Here is a 26,214-nt window from a genome sequence, read left to right on the forward strand (position 1 = left end):
AACAGGGCCATGGTTAGCAGATGTAATGAAGGGAAAGAGCTCACATGGGTCAAATTAACTTCTTAGTCCAGAAGATTTAGGGAGATCCTCTAAAACGATTTTTCCCCACAATTGTCTTTCCATCCCAGAAGATTATCCATGGTAGAAATGGGCCACCAGGGAGGAGGGTCTATGTTCTCTAATGAAGCTGAGAAGGGAGATTCCTCTTCCACTGAGGAAGCACACCAAGTCCCAGACCCAGTCCAATTGATAACCAGTGTCAAAATATCATGATCAATATCAGGGATTTGGGTACTGGTTCAAGAGTCAAGGTAGTGGACATTTGTGCCACTACTGTCTGTATGGAGCTTACACAGCACTGGTACATGTGGCACCAAAAAAAAACAAAAAAACAAAAAACCAGCTTTGCCTGCTGAGCAGTACCAGAGATACTACAGTTTCTTCTATGGTGGTATAAACAGAATTGGAAATTTCATCTTGGGCAAGGCTCAGTGGTGAGGTTCCAGGGATAGCATAGGCTTGGGGGATTCATCTCTTCACTGGACGGGGAGGTCCATAGTGGCCTCCCTGGTTTTTGGACCCTGGGCTGGTGATCAGGACTGCTGAGCTCAGGAGAACACTGTAGCTCACTGGGGGCCGCTAGCAAATGGGATAAGTCTTTCCAAATGCTTGCCAGGATTTGAAGATGCCTGTACAGATACTGCAACAAGATGCTGTTTCAGTCTACTTTCTCTAGCTTTAAGAGTACACTAAGAGCACTGTGCTTGGCTTCTCCGATCATAAGGTTACTGTACATTACTGGCAAAGTCTGGAGAATGGCCTTTTTAGGCCTGCACACAGTGGATGAGGGGACAAGAACCATATCAAGTTGTGAACCTGAGAAAGAAAAATTAGATAGCTGTTTAGATGAATTCAGCTCCCAACAACAGGAATTACCTACTCTTTCTTGATGACGGATGCAATTCATTTTGTAGTCACAGGGCACATGCAGATGAAACGAGGGGCATGTGTGCATGACACTTTAAAGTAGGTTAAATGCTTCTGCACCGCTTTACAGGTGTTTCTGTTTGCATGTGTCGGCGGCATATCGCACATTAATTCCAGCCACTGTTAGCACATTCAGCAGCATAATGCATGTTAAATGACTTTGGGGAGCAGCAAATGAAAACGCCTCCAGAGAATTTTAGTTTGCTGCCCTACAGCCACAGAGTGAAGCATCAAGCTTTGTGCAGCTAAGGGGCTCTGCAGGCAGCCCAAGAAGGCAGGCTGGCAGCAGCCCAGGAAGGCTTCACTGAAGGAAAAAAAAGAAAGAAAGAAAAAAAAAAAAAAGCAGCAGTGAGCCCAATCTTTCCCACCTCTCCTCCAGAGTCTACCTACCCGAGCTGCACAGGGACCTGGCCCTTTCCTCCATGGCTGCAGTGCCCCCTGCAACCACCCGAGCTGGGAGCCTGTCCACGGGTGCTGCTGCTGATGCAGAGGGAAGCACCAGCCCTCCCTGGCAGCTTGCCCTCCCCTCCCTGGGCCAGAGAGGTAGGTAACACACAAGTGTACGCGACACGTGGGTTTACTTCACCCTAAATTGAAGCGGTGTTTTTAAAAACCCACCACTTCAATTTAGGGCCCCTGTTTCGTCTGCACGTGCCCACCAGGTAATAAAATGGAACTGGCTGACAGTTGAGGAAGGCTATCCTTTTACTTTCAGCTACAATAGTCAGGAGGGTTCCCAGAACACAGGTCTGACCCCCAAAGAACACTGCTATTCAAAAGAGAACCAAATTTAGTACACATAGTGAAATCTGTGTGGACACTAACTTGAAGAAAAAGCTACCTTCTACTAAAGACTTCTCATGCCCTCCTAAGCCTTAGAAGGGAAAAAGCAATCTTATTACATTTATCAGAGAGCGTCTCATGGCTTGCTTAAAACAAATTTAAATTCGTTCTTCATTGTACAGTATTAGCAAAATGCATTATTAAAGAATGCTTTACAATTTTTTATCAAAATTTAATATTAGATTAGAGGGAAGCCTTAGAAGCAATACAAGAAAACTCTCTCTTTGCAAGTGAGCCAACATTTTGCAGTAAATTAAAATAAAATCTTGCCTGTGTAGATACAAGGCCAGCTGCATAATCTGGAGTAGCATTTTCCACTACTGTTTCTTCTTTGGCTTGCTTTTCTACCACTTCTGCATCTATAGAATGGAAAAGGAAGAGTTGGTTCAAATTAGCTCTCCTAACTACAGAACAAGCTTTTTCTCTTTTTAAACAATGACAAAGAGAGTCTATGTAAGATTGGTTGATTTTTTATAAATAAATAAATAAATAAATAATGTATATAGCGTGCTAGTTTTGCACTGTTTTTTCTATAAAATATCCAGTTGGTTTTGCAATAAAACTAACACTTAGAATACAAACAAATTTACAATTTACCAAAGCACTATAATTTAGCCAGTTCTGATTGCTTAATGTTGTGATGAACATTAGCAAGCTTCAGTCAAACCAAGCACAACAACATTTACTACAATTATGGCTTCATTCACTAAAATTTTGCTTATTTATTTATTTTAGGTAGCTTTAAAAATTAATTAAGGTTTAAGGGGAAGAGAAGGCAGGGGCCAGGGAGAAGGGGGAAACCTGAAGCCACATAACTAGAACTGGTTTTAGAACAGTCTACTTGTTAACACTAGTAAACTTGATCAATATTATATTGGACTAACCTAGAGTCTTTCTTCTTCGCTTTGCTTCACGGCCAGCACCAACCATATCCAGCTCTGAGATATCTAGTAGCTAAAAAAAAAAAAAAAAAAGTACCACCCACATTTACTTCAAACTCTTTCATCAAATTAAATTAAATTTTTTGGAAATTAGTATAAAATACAACTGCTCATACCCATAGCTCGAAAAGGGACAGGAAACTGGAGATCACTTTTGATCAAAAATAGTGAGCTGATAGCACGTAGAAAGGATTTTTAAAAGCTATTACCTACCTTTACTCCTCTTTCTTTGCGCAGAGGTGTTCTCGAAGGAGGAATAGGGGTTCTGTTGCCAGAGGGGCTAAATACACTAGGTGTTGTGGGACTCCTGAATGGAGCTTGTTTTGGTATTCCTTTGAGTGGTGCTTGAAGAGAAAGAACAGCAGCAATTAATTTAAAAAAAAGTTTACTTGGTTAGAAACAGACAATAAGAGCCCAAATTATTTTTGTGCTCTATTTCTGTAGCTTCCTAAGCCACTTCTATGGAAGACACCACATACATACACACACATGCAAACCTTCAGGTCTACTTACTATGTTATACGTAGCTTACAGTTTGCGACCCAGAAGCATAAGGCTAACCCATTATTATTATTATTATACGCATACAAATACTTTCCATGCATACGATTTTAAAAATATATGAACGAACTGAAATGCACTAGAGCAATCGCAGGCCTGGTGCTAGCATATCAGGTGGCAAAATGCTTCCATTCTTGTACAATAATGAATTGTAAATTTTAGCCATTTTTTGGCATTAAAAGTTTGTAATTTTACAAGAATGCATTTTGCCACCTGATATGCTAACCCCAGGCTCCTGGCACTGATGGTGCAAATTGCACCTCACAGACCAGAGACACACAGACACCTCACCACAGACAAATTCCTGCCCAGAAGAGCTTTCCATTTTTCCACTCTCCTGTGAAATATGAAACATCATAAACTGAAGGAAATATATTTTTACATTCTGCTTGCCACCAGACAATGCCGAGGTAAAAAGACTTTCAACCTTTCTCTGTGCCTAATCTGGACAAAATGAACTATTCCAACAGGAGACTTTACCACATCTTCAGCTCTTCTGTGAAATACGAATTTTCATTTCTGTGCAGAAGAACTTTTACAGTCTTTGCTGTCTCTCACCTTTCATGAGGCATAAGTGTGCCCAAAAGCTTGCAAATAAAGAAAATAGTGTGGTTGCAAATATCCAGCTGGTCTAATAAAAGATATCACCTCTTCCACGAGTTTTGATTCCTTCTCTCTTAGCACGTTAAGCTCTATTTTACTGTCAAGGACAGATACATTTTTTGCAGTTTGCAACATGTTCTTTGGTTAAGGATGGCAAATACTTTCCATTATAAAAATCAGTTTTCACTTGTTTACAACTTTGGCAAAACTTCAACCTTTGACCAAGATCTTCCATGCTGGTTGCACAGTGCTAGCTAAAATATAAGGAGAGCAGGAGCCCAAGGATGTACCAGAAGCAGCAGCAGCAGCAGCAGCAGCAGCGTAAAGTCTGAAGACATGTTGTCAAAACCACAAATTAACAGCAGCTCTTTCTCTGCCTATACCTGTACAAGCCCCATCCAGGTACAGACTCTAACCACCAACGCTTCCACTTGGGACACAGTCTAGACTTGTGGGATGCATTTCCCTACACATCCCTCCTAATGGATTCCTTCAGGAAACAGATGAAGGGAGGAGGATGTGGCAATGCAAACATGAAGCAATATGAACATGAGAAATTCCTTTGATGTGAGGAATAAGGAGGTTAAGAGGCCAAGCATGAGAGATGCAACCTGGAGTTTAACACACTGGTACTGCAGTGCAACTAGTGTTGCTTGAGGGGCTTTGGCTTCTTTGGCAATAGTGTGGTGCTCAAGGAAGAGGGCTTGCTGAACAAGGACCCACCTAATGAAGGAGGGAAGAACTTATTGTGCACAAAGGCTTTGACCTAGTGAGGAAGGCCTTAAAACTAGGTTCAACAGGATTGAGCAAGTCCCACAGGTAAAGAAAAAGATGATATGGATAAAAGGCTAAAAGGGACAATGTGGTGAGTATGAAAAAGGTAATGAGTGAATCATGAGCAGGGCAATCAACTAGTCACTATCTTAGGGTGCAAGAAGCATGAGGAATAGGCAGAAAGAACTAGACTTCTTAGTACACATCAAATTATGATCTTAAATGGGATAAACAGACTTGGTGGCACAGATTGCACTACAGGAATATTGTTAAGGATAGGTATAATTTGGTCCAGAAAGGACAGATGAGGTATGTCCAACCAGTTTCTGTTTTTTTGATTGTGCTGGGAGCAACCTTTTCAGTACATATGATGGGGAAAAAACCAACAGGGTAAAGGGGGCTCAATATACTTATTTCTAATAGAGAGGTGATGACTGAGAACCTGAAGGAAGGCAACTTGAGTATCAGTGATCAGCAGGGATCTGTATTTTCTGTTTGTCATGGAAAAAAAACCCACAGTAAAACCCAGATTTTATCCTTTTAAAGAGACAAGACACAGGAAAAGGCCAATTTCCCCCTTGCAAGCTGGCAGAATTCCAGCCTGCAATGGGCTGGGGGAGAGCAGGAGGAGGGCGGTCAGCAGGGGTTACCAGGTCATGCGCATGCTCACACATGCACATGGGAGCCAGGCAGCCTGCAGAGTTCTTGCAGCTCCCCAACTTACCAGTGGGGAATTGAGGCGTGGAGGGGAATTGAGGCCCTTATAGTGCAGGAGGGAGCCAAGCTGGGCTAGGGCTACTGCCCAGTCCAGCCCAGGTGGCGCATAAGGCTTGGGCCCCAGGCAGGGAGCAGGATGGAGCTGTGGGTGGCTCATCTACGGTGTACTCCTGTGGGGGTGGGGAGCAAGGGGGTATGTGCCCCCCATACTTGTACATAGGGCAGGGGCGTACTGGTGGCTGTGGTCTCCCTGCCCTGCTGCCCACCTCCCTGGGACCTCTGCAACCCAGCAGGTAGGACCCAGCACATCAGGGAAGAGCAGGGCAGGGAGGTTTGGTGCTCCTGCCAGGAGCCCTGCAAAGCCGTGGCGAGATGCCCCCACCCATGTGAAAGCAGCAGGGGGCACAAGCCCACGCTGCCACCCCCACTGCTGTTGGGCGAGCAGGGGATGCATTGCCATGGCAGCACTGGGCAAGCAGCGGTGCCATGACATGGTGGCACCAGGCTCCCAGCAGTGGCACTGATCCTCCCTGCTGTGGTCTGCCCTGGTGGGGCTGCGGAAACCCCAGGGGGAAAGCAGGGTAGAGTCCCAAGCCCACAACAGGCAGCCCACATTCACCCCTCCCCATGACAGGCCCCACTTCAGCCTTGTTGCCTGTGGGGATGAGGGAGCCAGGCTCTACACTCTACTCCCTCCCACAGGTGGCAGCTGGGGCTCAAGCACTGCTGGGGAGGGCAGGGGGCTGCAGACCTGGGTACCTGGCTTCAAAGCCCTGGCAGCTGGGGGCCCCTCTAGCTGGGCACCAGCAGGTAAGGGGGAACTGTGGCTTGGGAGTGAGGGGCAAAGGCATGTGCAGGGCATCAGTATATCAGGGCTGCTCAGGGCCACAAATGCCAACATTTACAGGTATTTAGAATTTATTTTATTATAGTGATTGGGCACTGGTAGGCTTCCAATGCTTTAGCACTGGACTGCAGAAATACAGACTTCAAACTCAAAACTAGGGGGCAAGATTCCATGGGAGGCAAGTCTAAGGGAAGAAGGAATCCAGAAAAGTTAACCATCTTTCAGAACAAAAGCATGCTATGCTGATGCGAAGGATGGACAGGAAGTGCAGCAAGAGACTAGCCTGCAACTTAAAAAGACATCTTCCAAAAAGTGAAAAAAGGCCATATATTTTCACCTGTAATAATAATGGTCTATTACAGGGACATGGGGACAAAAATCAGGAAGGCCAAGGCACAAATTGAGATACTGCTAGTAAAGGAAATAAAAAGGCAATGAATATACCAGAAGTAAGAGGAACACCACAGAAAAGCTAGGTCCCTTACTGACTCAGGAGATGAACCTAATAATACTTGATACAGAGAAGGTTGAAGCTAAAAGTTTAGCTACCACATTCAAAATAGCTCACAGTAAGTAGATAATCAGCTCAGTGAAGGGAAAAGATTACTTCAATAGCAGGATGTTTTCAAAACAGCATAGATGCATCTAGTACTCAAGGAACTGGCTGAAGGAAACTACAGAACTACTGAGTACTAACTTTGAAATAACAGGAAATGACAGGAATAGGCCCCACCAAATGAAGATGGGGAAGAACATATTTGTGCATAGGCTTGGTAATCAAGTAACAAGGGGTCCAAAACTGCTCTGAATTGCTTCATTTTGCACATTTCAACATTTATCTGGGTGCATCCATAAAAAGCAGGAAAGCATTTACCATAATTTTTAATGCTACAAAGAAATTAGAAGATATGGGACAGAGCATCTTGATCATCAACTTTCTTTCAACAAGAAAAAACTATGCACCTCCAGCCCTCCTTTTTTTGGAAAGAGTTCTCAGCATTGTCCACAAGGACTGATGAAGCTACAGATAGTCCAAAAAGCAGCTGTACTTGAGAACAGAAAATGCATGATCCATATAAATAAATGCACTGATTTCTTAAAGGCTTTTGATCCCAATTGACTGTAAAGAGGTTACCTGTACATGCACCAAAGAGACTGAGGCCACTCCATAAACTTTAAAATTAATATAAACTAAGGATAAAGTAACCACCTCAAATTATATTAGAAATACAGCATATAACACTTACTGGTCTACTTAGTTCAGGTTAAAAACAGAATAAAACAGAAGTAGGGGAAGGTGAGATACTTTGGATACCCTTTTCATACAGGTATTATAAGTCACAAGCCTTGACTAGATTTACATTCATTATTACATTTTCCACACTTTGAGTCCACCGAGGTAAGGTTTAGGGATACTTTTTGCTGCAAATATTACCCTTTTAGAGTACCCTTATGGCAATATACTAAAATATACATACTGGGGGCCCAATTCAACCTTGCTGAGTCATTCCTTTTATGCCATAACTCCACAGATTTCTTCCACTGAGTAGAATTTGTTCTATGCCAAAACAGACTGGCTTTTATGTTGAAGTCTTGAAGTTCTCACTCCACCAAGAACTCCTTATCTATCTATTTTACTTTGTTAAGGAAAGACCTAAAGATGACTCCATACTCTTAATCTCCAGATCGATACATCTGGCTGTTGCAACACTTTCAACTGGAAATGTGTTCTGCATTTGCTGAAATCACATTCATGACTTAGTATAACAGAGTAGCTTATACCCTGGTTATGACATGGTTAGTATTGGTCTCCTACATTCCCCAACGTAGTACTGGGGAACCTCAGTATCAGCTACCAAGGGCAGGAAAGGCTGAGTGGAAGCTATGGAAGAACTTGTACGGTTGAAGCTGCTTCTGGCTTTAATAACCTCCTGAATGCCTTAGTATGTTTTCACGCCCAGTAGCGTTTCAACAGTGAAAAAATACTGAACAGTAATAAAACACCAAGTAGGCATCCTAAGCATTCTTTCACATTTAGCAGTGATGGCACTCTGTTATCTAAAAGACACCATTCTGAAGGAGTCATCAACCCTTGCTTCCTGGAACATACCACAACTTTCCTGCAGACTTTTTGCAACCCTGTGAAAGTTCCCCCAGGATTTCCTTTTAACTGTGGGAGTGCTACCACCCCACTGAAATGCATGCAGCAGCACATCAACAGAAGTCATTTATGCATCTTTACATTACAAGCAACTACTACAAATAGCATAACTGTTGAATGCAAGAGGCAGGCACACTTCGGATTTTGCTAGCTTGACAGAGCTGACTATGCAGTTCTTAAGTATAATTTCCTTTATGACAAAGAATTGTACATAGTTCTTGATAAATATATTGTACACTTATAGCCTATTTTAAGTACTGCAATAAAATACAGTAGTAGTACCCCCCTTTCTGTATTTTTAAAGCAAACAGTGAACATTCCTTGTGGAATAATTTGAAACTCCTCCTTGGTATAGCTACCCAAAATTACCATCAGGTTTGACAAACCAGATAAGAAGTCCCATCCCTTTGCTTGGCTGCATTTTGGGTTCAGCTCAGCATATTATCCTGTTCTATGAAAATGACAGCAGAACTGGACAGACTTTAGGCTGTTTCCCCAGCTCAACAGCGAGAGTAGAATGTCAGGGACAAAAGGGATGGGAACAGAAGTGTAAGCCATATGCTTTTACAGCTATTGTAACAAGTTAAACTCAAACTGCTATTTCCTGGAACAAGAAAGAACTTTATTTACTCCTAGAACTGTGCCACTTATGAACTACCTCTTCCTTAATAGTACCATTTAACCCTATGTTTTTGGCAGTGCTGTAAGTGTACTGACCATGTAAAGGAAAACATATTCCTTTAAAACAAGATGTTAGAAACATTTAAGTAGGGAAAACAGAAATGCTCTGACTTCATAGAGAGACAATTTTAAAATAAAAACAGAAGTGCACTGCATTTTGCCTAAACATGAACCAGACACATTTTTCTCAACCAAGTAATAATAATATTATAAAAGAGTCATACTTGTTGTATCTATTTTTTTGACCAGCCCTCTCCCTTTGGCATGGAAAGGCACCCCTGCAGTCTTCTTGAGTTGTTGTGCTGTTTCGGTTGCTAAAAGGAGAAAAGCTATAATTATTACTAAATCTTCACTGAAACGTACGCTACTATATTTCCTACATAAGAGCCTTCTGAAGTTTAGTCTAGTGTGGACAATCCTGTTTTTCACAATGAAAATTATTTTTCATCAAATGCTGGCAACCTGTTTCAATTATTAATCATGTAATAAAATACTAATAGAAAGCAGAATTAAAAAGGGCTTGTGCAGCTAATATCATTGTTTGAATTAGAGTAACACAATCTACTTGATAAGAAAAAGCAGAAGAGATAAATAGACGTTCATTAAAAATAGCAAGCTACACATACTGATATTTTCCACTCAAACTGACTAATCAGGTCACTATGTATACATGAATTGCTACAGAGTGCTATGTGCAGGAAAATATTTTAAGTTCAGCCAGTTAAAGGAGTTAAGACTATTTTTTCTGCCTTTCTGTTAGTGAAAATCCTTTTGGATTTCATCCTCAATAAGCCTACTGAGCACAGGAAAGCACGTGCTTACTGCCTACGCTCCCTGTTGCAAAAACATATGGCAAAATAAAGCTCAGTTACATTCCGATTTCATTTTTTGTGGCCAGAATCTTAACGAAGGCTTTCCCTAGCAAGTTTCTACAACTAACTATTAAATGCAAGACAGTGTATGCAACATTGCTATTAAAACAAATCTTGTGAACTTTGAAATCTAAATACCATTTTAAAACTACAAGAGCACATTAATTCAGTAATTACCCAAATGACTTGGTTAGGTTCACACCTGCTTTTATTTTGCTAAGATGCAGTTTTACACAAGCTGATGCATAACCTTGTTAAGAAGGGAAGATACAATGTACATTCCTGAACTGAAGAATAAAACAGAATTCTGTACTTCCCTTTTACCAACCAGTTTGCATAAATATTTGATTAACTAGCTGGGATAGTACTTACACTTCTGCAAGAGTTCTGCTCGGAGAGTGGCACTTTTGGGTTTCCTTTTCAGCTGGAAATGTTTCACTGGGGGAGTAAGTGGCCCAGCAAGTGTTGTCAAGGCATTTTTGTTTAAGTACTGGCATTCCAACGGCAACATAGCTGAAGTTTCACATTCGCTTACTGTGTAAAGAATTAACAATACACGTGGGTATAAATACCTCTTCTACAGCTGATTACAAGACCATTACATAGTTTTGCAAAGCGGGTTTTAAACTTCGGAATACCTGTTCAAATAGCAGGGTAACTACCATTTTATGCCATCAGAGGTCCAGAAACCTGCCAATTAATTTATGTTCTAATAACCCTGTTGCCAAGGTGGATAAAAGTACAGTAAGATTTGCCTTGTAAAATATAAAGCCATTTTAAGAGTCTTTTTGCAGAGAACAAAGATTTAAAAGAAGCTGAGGTTTAACTCTCAGACATCTCAAAAGTACAAGCAACCTGACCAGCCACAAAATGCCAACAAATTACTGGAACTAGTAAAAGGACACTCCTCTGTTCTGAAAAGTGCAGAGTTCCATCTCCAAGGAGTTTTGCTATTAACCTGCTCCATTGTAGGGCCCCAAGACCATCTCTGTCCATTAAAATCCCCCCAACATTTCTACAGTAGCAACTACTACCAACAACTGTATAGCATCGCTTGCTAAAGTAATTATGGCAGTAATACCACACATATAGCTTAAACAGTTTCACTATCAAGAAATCTATATTTGATTAAAACTGCAAAATTAGTCTATGCTAGCACTGCCACTGCTGTTACCATCAGTGGCAACCGTTGATCCTCCTGGATCATGGTGTATGCATAAGGGCCACCCAGATCTTTGATGCATAGGCCTGGGCAGGATTTTTTGCAGGAGTGTAGGCTGCCCACATCTTTCATCCTCCCTTTAGGCCACTGAGACAGAATCCACAGACCAGACTAAATCCAGATGTTTGGTGCCTCCATGGCTGTAGTTGTAGAAGTGTCTGGGAATCAAACCTAAGCCTCCTGTGTGGTAGACAAGGAGTCCATCACTGAACCACGGGGCACTCCTGTTACCATCAGTGGACCTGTATCACTGGGAGACTTCCTAATAGCTGAAAGGGTAGATATAGCCTATTCATATGGCCCAATAGTTGGCTCCTTCCCTACAAGTCTGCCCACAAAGTCCATTACAGGATCAGAGCCTCAGAGTAGATATTATACTGTGCTTTAGGAACCATGGACAGATGGACAATAGACCCTATAACATGGCAGTTCTAAGTTCAACTGTTTTTTAAAATGTACATATATGTATGCCCTGAGTAGAAAACAAACTCCCTCAGTACAAAAACAAACAGGAAGAAAAAGCAAACACAAGATATACATTTAGTACAAGTTAGCTGATATTTTCATACATTAGATTTACTCCAATTCAAGCTCAGGTGATCATTCCTTGCATTTCAAATGGAACTGAACCCATCAACAAGAATTAAACCTATATTTGCTGCTTCAGTGTAGATCCCAGAACATACGGAGTGAAATCTAGGTTTGAAGTCACAAAAGCCAGGATTTTATCCATCATGTTTTGAATGGATTTGTCAAGTATTTTGTATTTTCAAGCCAAATACCTAAGCAGAAGGCAACAGCTTACCTTTTTCTCTAAGTTCTCCTAAAATATCTTGAACATTGGGATTCTGTTCTTCAAGATCAAGGTTAAGGGAGCCAGTATCTGGAAAGGATTTTAAAATATCAGCTACCATTAAGACCCAGGGGTCTGAATCCAAGGTAGCGAGCTGGATAATTTCAGTCAGTGCACCTTTCATCTAACAAAAAAGAAAAAAGAAAATCAACCAATTGGCAACAGTCTTAAGCAAGTTGCTTTGTATTAGGAAATATATTCAGATACCAGCAAAAACATGCACAGCACAGCACAGCAGATTACTTTGTATAGGAGCCTAATAGGCACTTTATACCCCAAAATAAATGCATAAAAACTGAGACTAGAGCTAAGCCACTGTTTCAAGTCTTCCCAAAAATCAAGAATCTTTTCATCCAAAGTTTCGAATGGGAAAAAAAAAATATTGCACACATTCAGCCAAAAACCGACTGCTGATGTTATTCCCAGATGTAAACAGTGCTGGTTCTAGTCCCCAGAGCTGGTTATGCCCCAAAGCTCATATTCTGGGGTCGTAACATATCTGGCAGCTGAGCAACGAGGTTACTCATCTGCAACATGGGAAGCCTCAACTCAAATCCCACCCTGCCCCACCTCTTTTTTTCTTTTCTTTTTTTTTGTTGCCAGATTCGATTTGAGCTAAGGTCCCCTTTTCACTCTAGCACGTGCCTAGATTAAAGTGGGGCACACCCCACCTACAGCATGTGGATAGTACTCAAGCCCTTTTAAATTTTTCATTAAATAGAAATAATTCCAGTTGTAAGCAACCCAAATTTATCATAACACAAGTTGACCAAAAATGTATTTTGGCCAATAAACAATTTGCTAAAAACACCCACTGTGTGGCTTTCTATAAACTATGTTACAAGACTTTTGCCACAAAGTTAAGAATAAAAGCTATTATGAAAACTTATTTGTGGGGAGGTGAGAAGCTTGGAAAAGAAGAGAGAATTCATAACATTGTAGTGCGGAAGTTATTACACTAAGCTTTTGGTTGCTAATCAAAACATGTATTATCATAGTGGCAGATGTAACAGCTTATTGGTATTAGCTAATATTGTTGCATCTGCATGATTCTGGAGTGCAGTGGTTTCCAACCTTTTTTATACTGAGGACTGGCAAACTCACTCAAAGAATTTTGGCAGACCAGGGTATAGAAACAATTTAATTTACATATTTATATTTAATTTATGTGGCAGGGGAGGAGGGAAAGAAGTTGTGAGGTACATCAGGAACACCATCAATAAAGGAGGAGACAATAACTAAATGTCATACATACACATCACTAGCTGGCTAACATTAGCTAGCTAGCTGCCGAGGATACAAGGAGACAAGCCAGACATCAGTAGGTCTCACTGAAACAGAAGCAACTAGCTACAGTTACCACGGTCCAATTTCAAAAGCTCAAGTCACAGTCATTGGCCAAGCGAGGATATTCTCACCCAGCCAATCAGCATGATGTGGGAGTGTCCTGGGCATACAACTGTTGCTAGCAGTGGTTAAAGCTCATGCCACAACCTGGCAGCAAACCCTTTGGGCCACGCCCTGGTGGTTGGGAACCTCTGCTGTAGTAGCACAAGGAAAGCTAAACTGCTTCAACTTTAACCCTGCTTCATTCAAGGTCAAAGTTCACACAATTTAGCTCACTTACAGCTCAATGTCTACTCAATTTGGAATTCTGCAGAAACTGCTAAATCAACTTAAAACATTTAATAAAAATAAAGTGCTCGCTCCCTAGTGGGAGCCAGTAAACCTTCCTGCTGCTGTGGCAGCCCAGCCTGGGGGCTGAGGTGGTGTGGCACCAGCTGGTGGGACAACACAAAGGGCAGCAGACAAGACAGGGGCTGCCCCCTTGTCCCTCCACCAGGGTCTCTCCACCAAACAGTGTCAAGGAGGAGGGCCACATCAAGGGCAGCCAGCAGACAAGATGGTGTCCCCCCCCCGCCAGGCTTCTCTGCCAGCCAACCAGCACTAAGGGGCAGGGTGGTCAGAGCACATTCAGGAAACATCTCCAGAATGTGCTATTCATGCTACAACCAGCCTGTGAAAATTTAGTTTCTCTGCGATTTAGGTAGACCCTTACTTATAACACAATGGCTCAGAAAGATACAACAGTTACAGTGCAATAGCCAATGCGCACACCAGAGGACAAAGCTTCCCCTCCCCTTTAGAACAGCTGAAACATATGCTTTCCATATTCTTAGCCAGCAGCAACAGACCCATCCTAAGTGACATCCAGATTACTGACACTTCACACAATGATTTTTTTTTTTTAATTTAACATTTTAGTTCTTCATTTATAGATAGCTCAGGCTATGAAGTACAAGCTGAAAGTTGGACTTTTTAAAACTTTTTTTTGGTTTTGTTCTAAGATTTGTTTAAAGGTTAAAAATTAACCTGCCTCAATCTATCCAACCTTTAACAGAACAGAGATGTGGCTTCAGGTAGTTGTACATACCAGGCCATAAGACAAACAGAACAAAAACTAGCTGATAACTATTAAGACACTGGCAACATACAATATTAACATTAGAGATTTTATGTATGGAAATGCAGTCTTAATATGGAGACTTGGCCTTTTCCATCTCCAATTGTATTTACACACTGGGAATTGTACAGCATGTATTGCAATGTTTGCAGGTATTCAAACATGGCAAGTTATCAAAGATAGATTTTCAGCCTTCAATCTGCATTTCCTTCCCTTTATTGATTTAGAATGGGACCCCTCTTATGCAAACATTTCACTTGCTTTAGGCTGATGTGTTTCTTTGCTCTCTTTAAACTATTAACTTGACTTTCTGTTCTCCATTCCTCTCTGAAAACACCTTCAGACCTCAAAAATAAAGTCAATTGCTTATGGTCCTTTTGATTTTGCTGCTTCTTATACAGCGTCTCCTCCCTTCCACTACAAACCTGTTTCATTCCCCAATTTAATTACTATTAATACTACGGACAGAATCTGTTCCTGGGAATTTCTAGTCCTTAAACCTCCACTATACCTCCTATTCTTTCCCAGCATGGCTAAAACTCATACTTCTCAATGAAACACAAGTAGACTAAAGGGTAAGAAGGAAAAATGACATTTTCCCTACAAATCCATCAGAAGTGATTTCCACTACAGCTAATGAAAGAATGAAGTGGCAGCAGAAAGAAAGGATACAATACTTCTGAGGATGTCACTCTACATTTTCAGCTCCCACCCCCCACATGAATTCTAAAACTTTAAAATGGGGACTTTCAGGGCCTGTAAATGTAACAGTTGTATAGTCAACAAACCCTTCCGCAGGTTTAGGTAATATGGTGAAAAGACCCCCAAAAACCAGATAAACGCATCTACTTTCTGCTAGGTTTAACATTAGTCCAACTGAACTAGTGATTTTTGTTTGGCATGTCTCCAACTCGTTCCCACATTGTATCTGTTCTTTTTAAGCTGTTTCCTACATTCCCTCACAGCCATCCTCAAAATGTAGCTTTTTCTTGTTTTGATCAGGAAGAACCTGTGGATTCCCTGACCCCAGGTTGAGCTTACAGTGCCAGCAGGTAAAAAAGGTTAACTTTTATTTGCAAACTGAGCACACTGTTGTGACAAGTGTTCTCATTTTTAGGTAGCGTTGGAGTGATGTTGTAGCTGTGATGGTTCAGGAAGTGAGGCAAGTATTTTTGTGGGTAATATATTTTACTGGACCAGTGACATGGCTGTAATAAACTCAGACAAACTTTCAAATGTAATGCATTCATATCACCCACAAAAATCCATGCCATTTTTACTTTCCAGAGAACCGCAAACTAATGTAATTAAGAGTATTGAAGATGTTAAGGTCAGGCCCAACAAATTTTGTCAGTTCTCCTTGCACACATCTGAAATGCAAGTGTTTAGCAAAAACAGCTTTAAAAAAGGTATGAAATTGGTATACAGAGAAACAAGGTGCCAACAGTAATTTGCACAGGCAGCCAAAGGTTTTTCCAGAAAAGTTCGCTAACAAATCAAGTGTATATGTTTCGTATTTCAGTTGTGGATGTTAAACAATTCTGTAAGGCTTTAATTTAAACAAAATGAGAAAAATCAAACTCATTTTCACTTGCAATAAACCACAATGAACATTATGAGTAAACAAACATTTGAGGTAAAGGAAAAGGAGAAAAAAGAAGAAAGAATTATTTGGAAGAAGCCCTTTTGGAGCTCTTGGTCTAGAGCACTGTGGACTAAACAAAGTGGATTCACAACTATTATGAAACCTGACATGTTTTAATGGTTCTGTGTCAGTACAAAAGAAACCTGTTGTGATGCGGAATTTTCATTTAGCCAAAAAATGGAGTAGTAAGTATGCCAGTATTATCTGTAAATGATACAAAGATAGAAAGCATCAACTACATGTGTGTGCATGCACTATGAATTTGTAGTGCACCCATAAAGATTTTTTTGGTTGATACTGATGGCCAATACCGATCTGATTGCCGACATGCAGCTTGGAGAGCAGCTTTCAGCTGGTAAGCGTGTGGGAGGGAAGGGGCATGGGGAGAGGAGGAGATGGAAGCCCCCATGGTGAGGGAGGGAATGGGGCTGGTGCAGGGGCAAGCACTGCCCAGCTGGGGCGGGGCACAGGATGGAGCTGCAAATGGCTTGTCAGGGGTAACACAGTGGAGGGGGAGATCCCTGTGCTAAATGCACCCTGGGGGAGACCTGGGGGGGTATGTGTCCCCCAGATTTGTGCATGCGGTGAGGGCAGGCTGCCTGATGTGGCTCTTCCCAGCGGGGGGGGGTGTTGCCCTGAGGCTACACTCAGGATAGGTGGGGGCATGAGGGGGCAGTTTTCAGAGTGTATACAGCCATCCTAAAATTTGCCATAGCTACCCTGTAGCCCCTGTCTCAGCACAGATTCCCTCCCTACTCCCCGCCCCCAAGTGCAGCCCCAGCCCAGCCCCACTGCTGCCATAAGGCTAGCACAGCCCTTGACCCTCAGTGCACAACCCACCCTTGTCCTGCACAGAAATCTGGGGGCACAGCTCAAGGGAGTTAAGAGACACAACATGAGTACATTGTGCTTGTGCTCCCTTATACCTTGTACCTATGCTGCTTCCAACTTTGAGAGTGCATAAGGCAGAAGGTCTCCCCACTCAAGTAGACTGGTAAGAGGGGGCACTGCACTGACTACCTTCTACCACAGCAGCATTAAACTCATTTTGCTCCATGGCCTGGATAAGAAGCATGGGACTGAGTTGTAGGCCAGACTGGGCCCACAGAGCAGCCCTATGCACCAGAGGCAGCACACAGAGCTGATCCGTGGCAGACACCTCACACAGTGTATACCCCACACTAGGCTTGCATGCCAAGTGCAGCACATATCAGCCCCAGCCTGGGGACTTAAACGTAAAGCTGGCACAAGGAACATGCTGCATGCAGCACCTGAATCAGAACATGGAGCAGGTCCAGCAGGGAGCCATATGGAGCACGTGCCCCAATCAGCCCCCAGGGCCACATGCATGTGTGCCTGGTCTGGCCCCACATGCTGCATGAAACACATCAGCCTTGATCCAGGGCTCACACAATGCACACAGTACACTGTGAGCATGAGGCAAACAGTGTGTGGCACCCACACCAAACCAGCCCCAGAGCCAGTGTCAGCTTGTGCATTGCATGCAGCATCCAGGGCTAGGGCCACCATGTGTTACATGAGAGGTCAAAGGTCAGCTTGAGACCCATAGGCCAGATCCTAGGTCTCCACAAGGTGGATCTTTGACACCCCTTCTCTACATCAATGGCTCTCAACCTTGACAGAATCAAGGCACCCCTTAGAAAAATGTTAAACTCACAGTTTTCACTCAGTTTTTGAGTGCAGAAAAATGATAAAGCAATTCTTCTGTTGCAAAAAGCTCAGACAACATCAGATCAGGATGTTTTTGTCACTATAGATTCTTATTTGATATCTTTGGGATTAGCCTGAGAATCACATGTAGGTGTTTGTGCAGCACCCTTAAAAATATCTTGCAGCACCCCAGGGGACAACTGTGCAGCAGAGCTACGCTGGATAGGACCATCTCCCTCACAGGACATTCTAGGGATACCAAAACATACATTGCTCTTACTCTGGCAGGATCAAAAAAAAAAAATCACAAGATAGCTCTACATGAGTATGTGCAATGCTGGCACAAAAATTTACATGCCAGGAGTTAACAGGAGTACAATGTGCAAAGTAAATAAATATCATTATTCTGACAAAAATCAGCCAGAAACTCAAATAAACACTGCACTGAGCTTTAGGCATCATTTTAAAAAAATGTGCTTAAAAGAAATTAGGAAAAAAAGGAAGAAGTTTGAAGAAACAGAATCCATGAAAAAGTATTCAAACACTTCCATGTTCACCCCAAAAAAATACTCCATGAGTATAGATTTGACAACTGTCTACAAATACACAGATACATCACAAAACCAGGGACCAATTATTCTTACTAATCAGTGATGACAAGCAAGCAGTAATGGGGTTTATGATAGGGTAAAGAAAACACTGTTTGACTATCTATTCCTGCTCTAAGATGATGTAAGGATTAATTCATCAGTACTGGTAAAGTAGAGCTCCTGAATGAAAGGTACTATGGTAGTTGTAAAATATAAAACAATCGGGAGAAGAAGCACGATACCTAAGCAAAGGACCAAGCTATCAAAAGAAGACTGTAGAGATTATTCTTGTCTGAACTTGCCTAAACTTCCCTGGGGAAAAAAAAGTGGACCAATGATCCACTAAAAATTCTTTTTAAAACCAAAGGGCATCAGATAGTCTAATAATCCACGTGTTTCACTGTAGTTAGAGGATCAGTTCAAGAGGTATTCCACCATTACAAAGTACACGTAATCCATCACTCATTTAAAAAATGAAAGATTCTCTGTAAAAAGAGACAGAACCCCTTGGAAACTGCCTTACTCTTCCTTTAAAGAAGTGTAAATGCAACCTGACACGCAGAGGGCACAAATAATTTAAAGACTCACTATGTACAGCACCCACGGTGCACCAATTACACATACAATGCACAATTTAGATGCACAAAGCTGATGCAACGTGGGTCCCAATCTCATTATATTCTGGTGCCAATGCCGCGCTCCTGTAACCTTACCAGTACACATGCGTACACAAGGAGTCAGGGGAAGTAGATGTACAGCGCTCCAAAGTACAGAAACAAAGTCAAATTTAAGGCTAACTTGTTCACAGAGAGAAACCTGAATTGAGAGAGGCTTGAAGTTGTCACCAGACAACTTATACAATTAAAAATATATATATAAATCAGAGTGAATATGGATGGCTTTACACTTTCCTGGAGCCATTGCTCTCTTGTATTAAAATACATCAAGGCTGACAGCCCGCTCAGTGAGGCATAATGCACAAAACATAAATAACGGTCCGGTCCCAAACGCTAAAGAAACTTTTTTTTTTTTTAAATGAAACAATAAACACGAGTCGTTTTTAAAAGCAGCCCACTGACAAGCACCATCCGAAGCATGGCAGCAGCAGGATGGGTGTAAAACAGTAAAACAGCTTGCTCGGTGGACCGGCCCCTTCCCCATCGACTCACCGCTAACCCGCGCTGCTTCATCAGTCAGGCAAGGGGGGGAAAAGAGAGATCCCTCCCCCAAAACGGTTTGAATGCACACAAAACCAACAGAAGAAATAAGCGGTACAATGAACCAGAGCAGTTTTCCCTTTTGTAAAACCCAAATAATAAAAATAAAAAAAACAAATAAAAAAAACACTTTCATTTCTACCCAGAACTTTGACCGTCTCCCCCCCACCCGGTGCCTGATGAAGGGGGTTTGTGCCCCAAAAGCTTGCTATTAAAAAAATATTATTATTATTTTTTGCAAAAAATAATCTCGTGGGTCTAATAAAAGAAACTGCACCTCTCCCACGAGTCCCGACATTGCCGTGTTACTACGGAGAAACGCAGAGGCAGTTTGTGTCCGGGACGAGTCTGCCTGAAGCGGGGGGAGGCCCGAGGCCGGGCCCCGGGCTCACCTCGTCCACGGCGCGGCGGGGCAGGTGCAGCATCCCCAGCAGCAGCTTGAGCTTGACGGGCGACGAGAGGCCGTGGAAGCAGAGGCGGATGTTGTCGATGACCGAGGCCGTGAGCAGCGAGGCGATGCTGGGTGGCGCCCACAGCTCGTCCGTGGAGCCCAGCTTGTTGTGCAGCCACAGGCCGGTGTCGCTCTCCCGCATCGACGCCATCTTGGGAGCGGGCCGAAAAAAGAGGGGGTTCTGCACGGGCATTTTATGAAGACACCTCAGCGGAGGCAAGAAGGGGCGGAGGGGGGGCAAGGACCCGCGCTTTTCGTCACCCAAAATGGCGGCGCGCGGGCCAAAGGGAGGGCGGGATGTGGGAGGGGGTGTTGTCCGTCCGTAATTTAAAATGGCGGCGCCCAAGCGGGCGGGTGATAAAATGGTGGCGTGGCCGTACAGCAATATGGCGGCGCCCTGCTAAGGGAAGCAAGCAGGGAGGCAGCGAAGCGGCTACATGATAATAGTATCATGTGACGGTATTGTGACAGCCCCATGGGCTTCTAGTCCCGCACGTGGCGGGAGGCGGGTGATGAAACCGGCGCGTAACGCGGGCGTTGCGGCCGTGCCTTCCTCTCGGGGGGACGGGGCACTGCGTGCGTGGACGTGCGCAGCTGCGGCCTTGTCATCCTCGGGGGCACTGCGTGCGTGGGTGTGCGAGGCTCCTTGCTTTCCACACATGAAGAGCGTGCGCACCAACTGAGGATGATTCCTCAGCCTGTTGATGGAGGTTTCAACCCGAAAGCTTGCAAAGAAGAATTGTTGTAATAATAATAATTAAAGATTAGGCCCCCAAAAAAGTGTCTGCCTGTGGCTTTTGGTTACAACCTCCGCCCCTGAGACGCTCCTCGTAGCAGCCGCCGGCATGGGTCGGGGTGGCTTGTGTGGCAGCCGCTGGACGTGAATGAAGGCGGCAGGCCACCCTGCTGGGCAGGTTGGGAGCAGAGTGACAGGCTTCGCAAGCAACTAAAGTCCCAATGCACACTTTCTCCGCGCACCTGCCTGGCCGAGGCGAGCTCATTGCTTTTGAAATTTGGCCTGTTTGAATGGGTGGCCAGTCCCCAACGAATCGGGCATGGATTAAGTGGGTTGTCTGCTTGTAGTCTTGGAAATTGGGGGAATTACCTCCTTTCCGGGAGCCTGAAAGCTTGCAGGAAAAAAGTGTGTGTGTGTGTTGCAATTTCTCATTTGGTCTGATAACAGGGCTCATCTCTGAACCACGAGCTCTAGGTTTCTGTATTTCTTTTTGTCTCAGACCAAGAGGCAACCAAATACATCCCTTCCCTCCTTTCCAGGCTTTTGAGAAGACCCTGTGATTCATAATGATCTACCTAAAGAGGAGTTTACTTCCTACCTGGCTTCTCCGTGGGGGATGAGCTGGGTGGCACAGGAGAGCTTTACACAAATCCTTCTGGCCTCTCCGTTCCTGCAGTGTTGTTCCTGATTTGTGCAACTTGTTTTTTTCTAATCAGTGTCCAACATGCAAAGTGTTTTGCAGCTCTTAAAACCTCTGTTCATGGAGTGCTAGTTTGTTCCTCATCTATGAAGTGCTTTGGCACTGGCTATGCGTAGGGGCAGCACATGGGTGAACGTGCGCTCCCTGAGATTGGCCACCGCCAATGTCTATGGCGGGGCCTGCGGGCGGTCGCCACTCGCCACCCTCCCCCCTCCCTGCTGCCAGTGGCGTCGGGGGTGGAAAGATGCTCTAAGAATGGATGATTAATGCTAGGACAAGTGTTTTTTTCATCCCAGCCAATCATTTCAGAAATAGATGCAAGTAACAGGTATATTTTACTAGTGGTATAAATGCATATGCAGTATATATAAAGAATCATGATGCATTCTATACATACATGTATCTACATATACATATACTTGTATGTGTGTATAGGAATGGGTCATGATTCTTTTATATATCTAAATCTTAAACTGCGGTGTCTGCGCTGCATGTGAAGTTATACCACTTTATATATCTGGGTATATATATGGGTGTAATGGGTCATGATTCTTTAGACCCTAGGGATGCTGTATAGTCAGAGTTTAAGTTGTTCTCTGGTAAATGGCTTATTGTGGCCCTAGGCAAATCACTTAACCTGTGTGTTTCATGTTATCCAGGTGGAATTTAGGACTGGGGGTAATATTTATCAGTACAGAGATTTGGAATTAGTTTGTATAAAACAAAGTTAGATATAGGCAACAGGTACCTTGGAACCAAGCAGAAATTATTAAAATGGAAACTTAGCTGTTAAGAATTTTAAACAAACTGGAAGTTAGAAAAAACCTTTATGCTTCTCTGTATTAATAGATTTGTGGCTATATAGATGTGGTTTTATGGTTTAGTTAGAGCCGTTAGCTTCTTTCTCTTCTCTCCGCTAAACCCCCTTACTATATTTTAAATAGGAACCAATGTTGCAAATGCTTAAATATATGTTTATTTTAGCATGTACCATATTCAGACTTAAATATTTGTAGGTCCCTGCATGATGGGGAGGGTCAAACTGTAAACTTTTTGAGGCAGGAACCATATCTTCCTTTCTGTTTGTATGGTTCTTAGACCAGTAAGTGCTAACTTTTTTTTTTGCAGGTGTGCTACAAATTAAGCTCCATGCTTTCTTCAAGTGCCACTCCAATCCCCTACCCCTGCCTGATCTGCTTTCTTCTCCTTGTTCTATCTGCTGCTGTGTTCCTCACCCCAATCTGCCAAGTGCCATGCAGAGGCTGCCTGTGGCACTTGTGGTGCACATGCCATAGGTTGGCCACCCCTGCCCCAGGCAATCATTGAATTCTGCTTGGGGTTTCTGGGTTCTGCCACAGAAAAATGCTTTGGAAATAAGGGCTGAATATGATCAATATAACTGAATAAAACCATTGCCCCAAATCCTCCACTTTGAATAGAGCATTTAATTAACTTTAAAAAGGAAAATTCTGTTTACTTCACACCAAAACTAGTAATTCTCTAACCTACTATGCACCTCACCACCTGTGCCAAAATGTCTGTATCAGAAGGCACAATTTGTTCCCACTCCCATGGGCATGGGGGTATAATGGAGTTGTATTCAGCTGCAACATAATGGAGTTTGTATTCAGAACTCTAATACATAGTATTATGGAGGGAGTTACAAGCAGTGGCGACATGTAGGGGGTGCACGGGGATGCATGTGCACCCCCAGAGAGTGTTGGTGCACCCCCTGATTGGCTGCATTCGCCACTTGGGTGATGGGCGGAGGGTCAGGCAGGAGTGCTGGTGGCTGCCCCCCTGTCTGCAGGATCACCCATGGGGGACCCCCCTGGGTTGGCAGGACTGGTCACGGGGGGTGGGCACGTGCCCCCCTGACTAAGGCAGCACCAGTCGCCCATGGTTACAGGAATGATACCCAAGACTTCATTTTTGGGAGAAACCAGTAATAAACCTCAGATGTGGTCCCAATTCATGGGTTGCCATCTTGATTTGGCAAATGGCTCAAGCTAGTATGGACAATTGAGTACTCAGTCCACAAGCAGCAAATATTACTCTGCATGGCACCACGTTGGTACACAAGCAGCAGGCATATCACTGGGCTCTTACTGATATCCTGTAAATGCAGCAGGGTCTGGTCCAACACTGTGGTCCAAGAAGATGGGCAAAGAAGATGAACATGAAGTATTTTATGTATCACAGATACACAAAGAACTCTTAAAACACTATGATTAAGGTTGAGCAGGTAAGCATTAAGAAGTTAAAACATGCTAAAATTAAGGATATTTATGCAACATTAACCTGGCTGTCTTGTGTGCATGTATAAATTTTGATGCTTGATTTTGCCTCCTCAATAGACATCTTAGATTTGAACAGCTGCATTCCCCCATGATCCTGTCTGTTAAGGCTTTCAGAAGTTTAAAATAGTCACGTGATCTGGGGTAGATTTTCGCTGAGAAAGGCACAAGGCTGTTCTCTCTGTTAAAGGTCAGGTCCAGGCTGCACAGAATAGGAGTGTGTGGGGATTATGAAATATACTGTAATTATGCAATAGGTGGTGGAATATTTTATTCTTAAATCTGCCAGGTATCCATGATTTGAGAAACAGACAGGCAGACACATGCACACACAGGGGGTTGAAAAGCTACTGTTGGCAGGATAAAGTTTGAGGAACCACAGATAAATGAACAGGTGGTGAACAATAGCAAGGAGATTGGTAAGCCAAGGAGTAAACCTCAAGGTCTTGGATGAAGCCCACCAGCAGTACACAAAGTAAGAAAGAAAGCTTTGTGTATTTGGCGTAACAAGATAGATTTGTGTGAAAGTTCAAGGCTAGATCAGGCAGATAACATGGGGTGAGAGAACTGGATTCTTTGCTAGTGTGAACTGATCTGCTGGAGCCAGACAGCCTGGGACAGGGTAGAGTCTCTCTCACTAGCTCAGCTGTAGGTGTTCTGATCAAATGTTTGTACCCGTAATTATTGTGTGGGTGCAGTTATTAAATAAGCATTGTAACACTGCTAGTGGTGCTTGGTATTTTGTTACAGTATTTTAGGATGTTTGTTTAATGTAACTAAAAAACAGTTATTGGTCTTTGGATTTACTTAAGGCATTTTAGCAGGATTATTGATACAGACATTTGATTCCAGCAGCACTATGCCTTTTCCAAGGGGGTATGCTCCAGCCTGGGCCTGGCTGGGACCCTGCCTGCTATTGCTACTTCGGGGTGCTGTAGGCCATGCCATGTTTTGTGTCCTGGAACAGAACTGAGAGCAGAGGCAGCTTCTTTGCCTCAGAGACAATCTGCTGGGCCCAAGCGGTTCATGGAAGAAAGGTGTTGGAATCAAATTTAGTTGGGGCAAAAAAACTGTTTTTTTCCCCTACTTCTTTCTTAAAAATGGCTTTGATTCCCACCCCCCAAAAAAGACCAAAAACAAAACCCCAAAACAAAAGCGGGTAGGGTTACTATATGCCTGGGGTTTCCCAGACATGTCCTCTTTTTTGGCCCCCTGTCCTCATGTCTGGGCAGGTTTTTAAAACGCAAGCAAATGTCTGGGTTTTTGATCTGCCTCTGTTTTCCCTGGCTGGCTGCTTGGGGCTGGGAGCAGTGGGCAAGGTGATTGGCTGTTGGGAATCATGTGCTCTGCACACCCCAGCAAGCCACTCCCAGGTAAAGAGACACTGTGTGCGTGTGTGCGCGTGCGTGTGTGCGTGCACGTGAGCACAAGCACACACGTGGAAGCTGCTTGCACAGCTGGGCTGGGGGGAAGGGTGCTGCAGGTCAGGAGTGAGGGGCACCAGCAAGGCTGGGGGGCAGGGGCTTTGGGTCCAAAGTGTAGGGCACTGGCAGGGCTGGATGGCAGGGGCTGTGGGTGGGAGAGGGGGGCAGGGGGCTGTGGGTTGGGAGTGAGGGGCACTGGCAGGGCTGGGGGGCAGAGGCTTAGGAGTGAGGGGCAGAGGCAGGACACGGACATATCACTGCCCTCCACCCCCCATCATATGCCCCGCCCCCTCCTCTCCTCTCCCCCTCCCCCTCCCCTCACAAGTGTCCCTTTTTTGATACTGGAAATAGATCACTGGAATTAAAAAATTCAGCCCAAATACCTAGGGAAGTTGTGGAATCTCCTTGATTGGTAGTTTTTAACAAAAGAAATGTATCTGAGATGGCTTAGGAGTAGCACATTCTTCCTCTGTTATGAAATACACCATCTTCCTGCTCTATGATTCCATGATGAAAGTTTGGCAAGTTTACTGAAAACAAGGCTTCATAATGGAAAGTCTCAAGCAACCTTATTATGTAGGCAACCTTATCATTAAACCTGGCTCCCAGCACCAGGGACTTAGCATACAAACAATATCTTCACGGTCCATTATAATCTTCCTGATACTTACTAACTCCAGGTAATAATGACTCTACTTAACAAGCTTTTGTTCCATCTGCTATTTAGTGCATCTCTGTCTGCTTCTGTCTCCGAAGCCTGACAAAGGGTACTGTGATACTGGGAAGCTTGCTATACCAGCTACAGTGCTGGTCCAGTAAAAGATACCGTGAACAAGAATTCTTGCCTTTCTCAAATCACAGTGTTTCAAAAACATACATACGTGACTGTTTTGTTTGCCTACATTTTGTACAAGAAAAGTTACAAAAGAATAAACAAGGCGCATGTTAATTAATGCA

General features: G+C 43.4%; 2 protein-coding genes across 5 annotated transcripts in view; one reads left to right on the forward strand and one right to left on the reverse strand.

The window, feature by feature from the left end:
* Window positions 1-20,358, reverse strand: part of NELFA (negative elongation factor complex member A) — a 39,738-nt gene extending 19,380 nt beyond the window's left edge. The window contains exons 1-7 of one of the 3 annotated variants that reach the window (XM_090035413.1): window positions 20,042-20,358; window positions 12,015-12,186; window positions 10,360-10,521; window positions 9,340-9,429; window positions 2,985-3,115; window positions 2,715-2,784; window positions 2,101-2,189 (exon numbers count right to left, since the gene is read on the reverse strand). In XM_090035413.1, the coding sequence (XP_089891539.1) occupies window positions 2,101-2,189; window positions 2,715-2,784; window positions 2,985-3,115; window positions 9,340-9,429; window positions 10,360-10,521; window positions 12,015-12,186; window positions 20,042-20,293 (966 nt within the window). In that variant the 5' untranslated portion in view covers window positions 20,294-20,358. Of the gene's footprint in view, window positions 1-2,100; window positions 2,190-2,714; window positions 2,785-2,984; window positions 3,116-9,339; window positions 9,430-10,359; window positions 10,522-12,014; window positions 12,187-19,926 lie in introns of all 3 variants that reach the window. The other 2 variants (XM_090035414.1, XM_090035415.1) reach the window with 2 other exon arrangements.
* Window positions 20,359-20,443: 85 nt separating this feature from the next.
* Window positions 20,444-26,214, forward strand: part of LOC149870015 (NELL2-interacting cell ontogeny regulator 1-like) — a 54,009-nt gene continuing 48,238 nt past the window's right edge. For both annotated transcript variants that reach the window (XM_090035420.1, XM_090035419.1), the window contains exon 1: window positions 20,444-20,559. The gene's annotated coding sequence lies outside the window, so the exon portion shown is untranslated. The remainder of the gene's footprint in view (window positions 20,560-26,214) is intronic.

This window comes from Crocodylus siamensis, chromosome 2, assembly GCF_052110815.1.
Source record: "Crocodylus siamensis isolate JL-2025a chromosome 2, ASM5211081v1, whole genome shotgun sequence".
NCBI lineage: Eukaryota > Metazoa > Chordata > Crocodylia > Crocodylidae > Crocodylus > Crocodylus siamensis.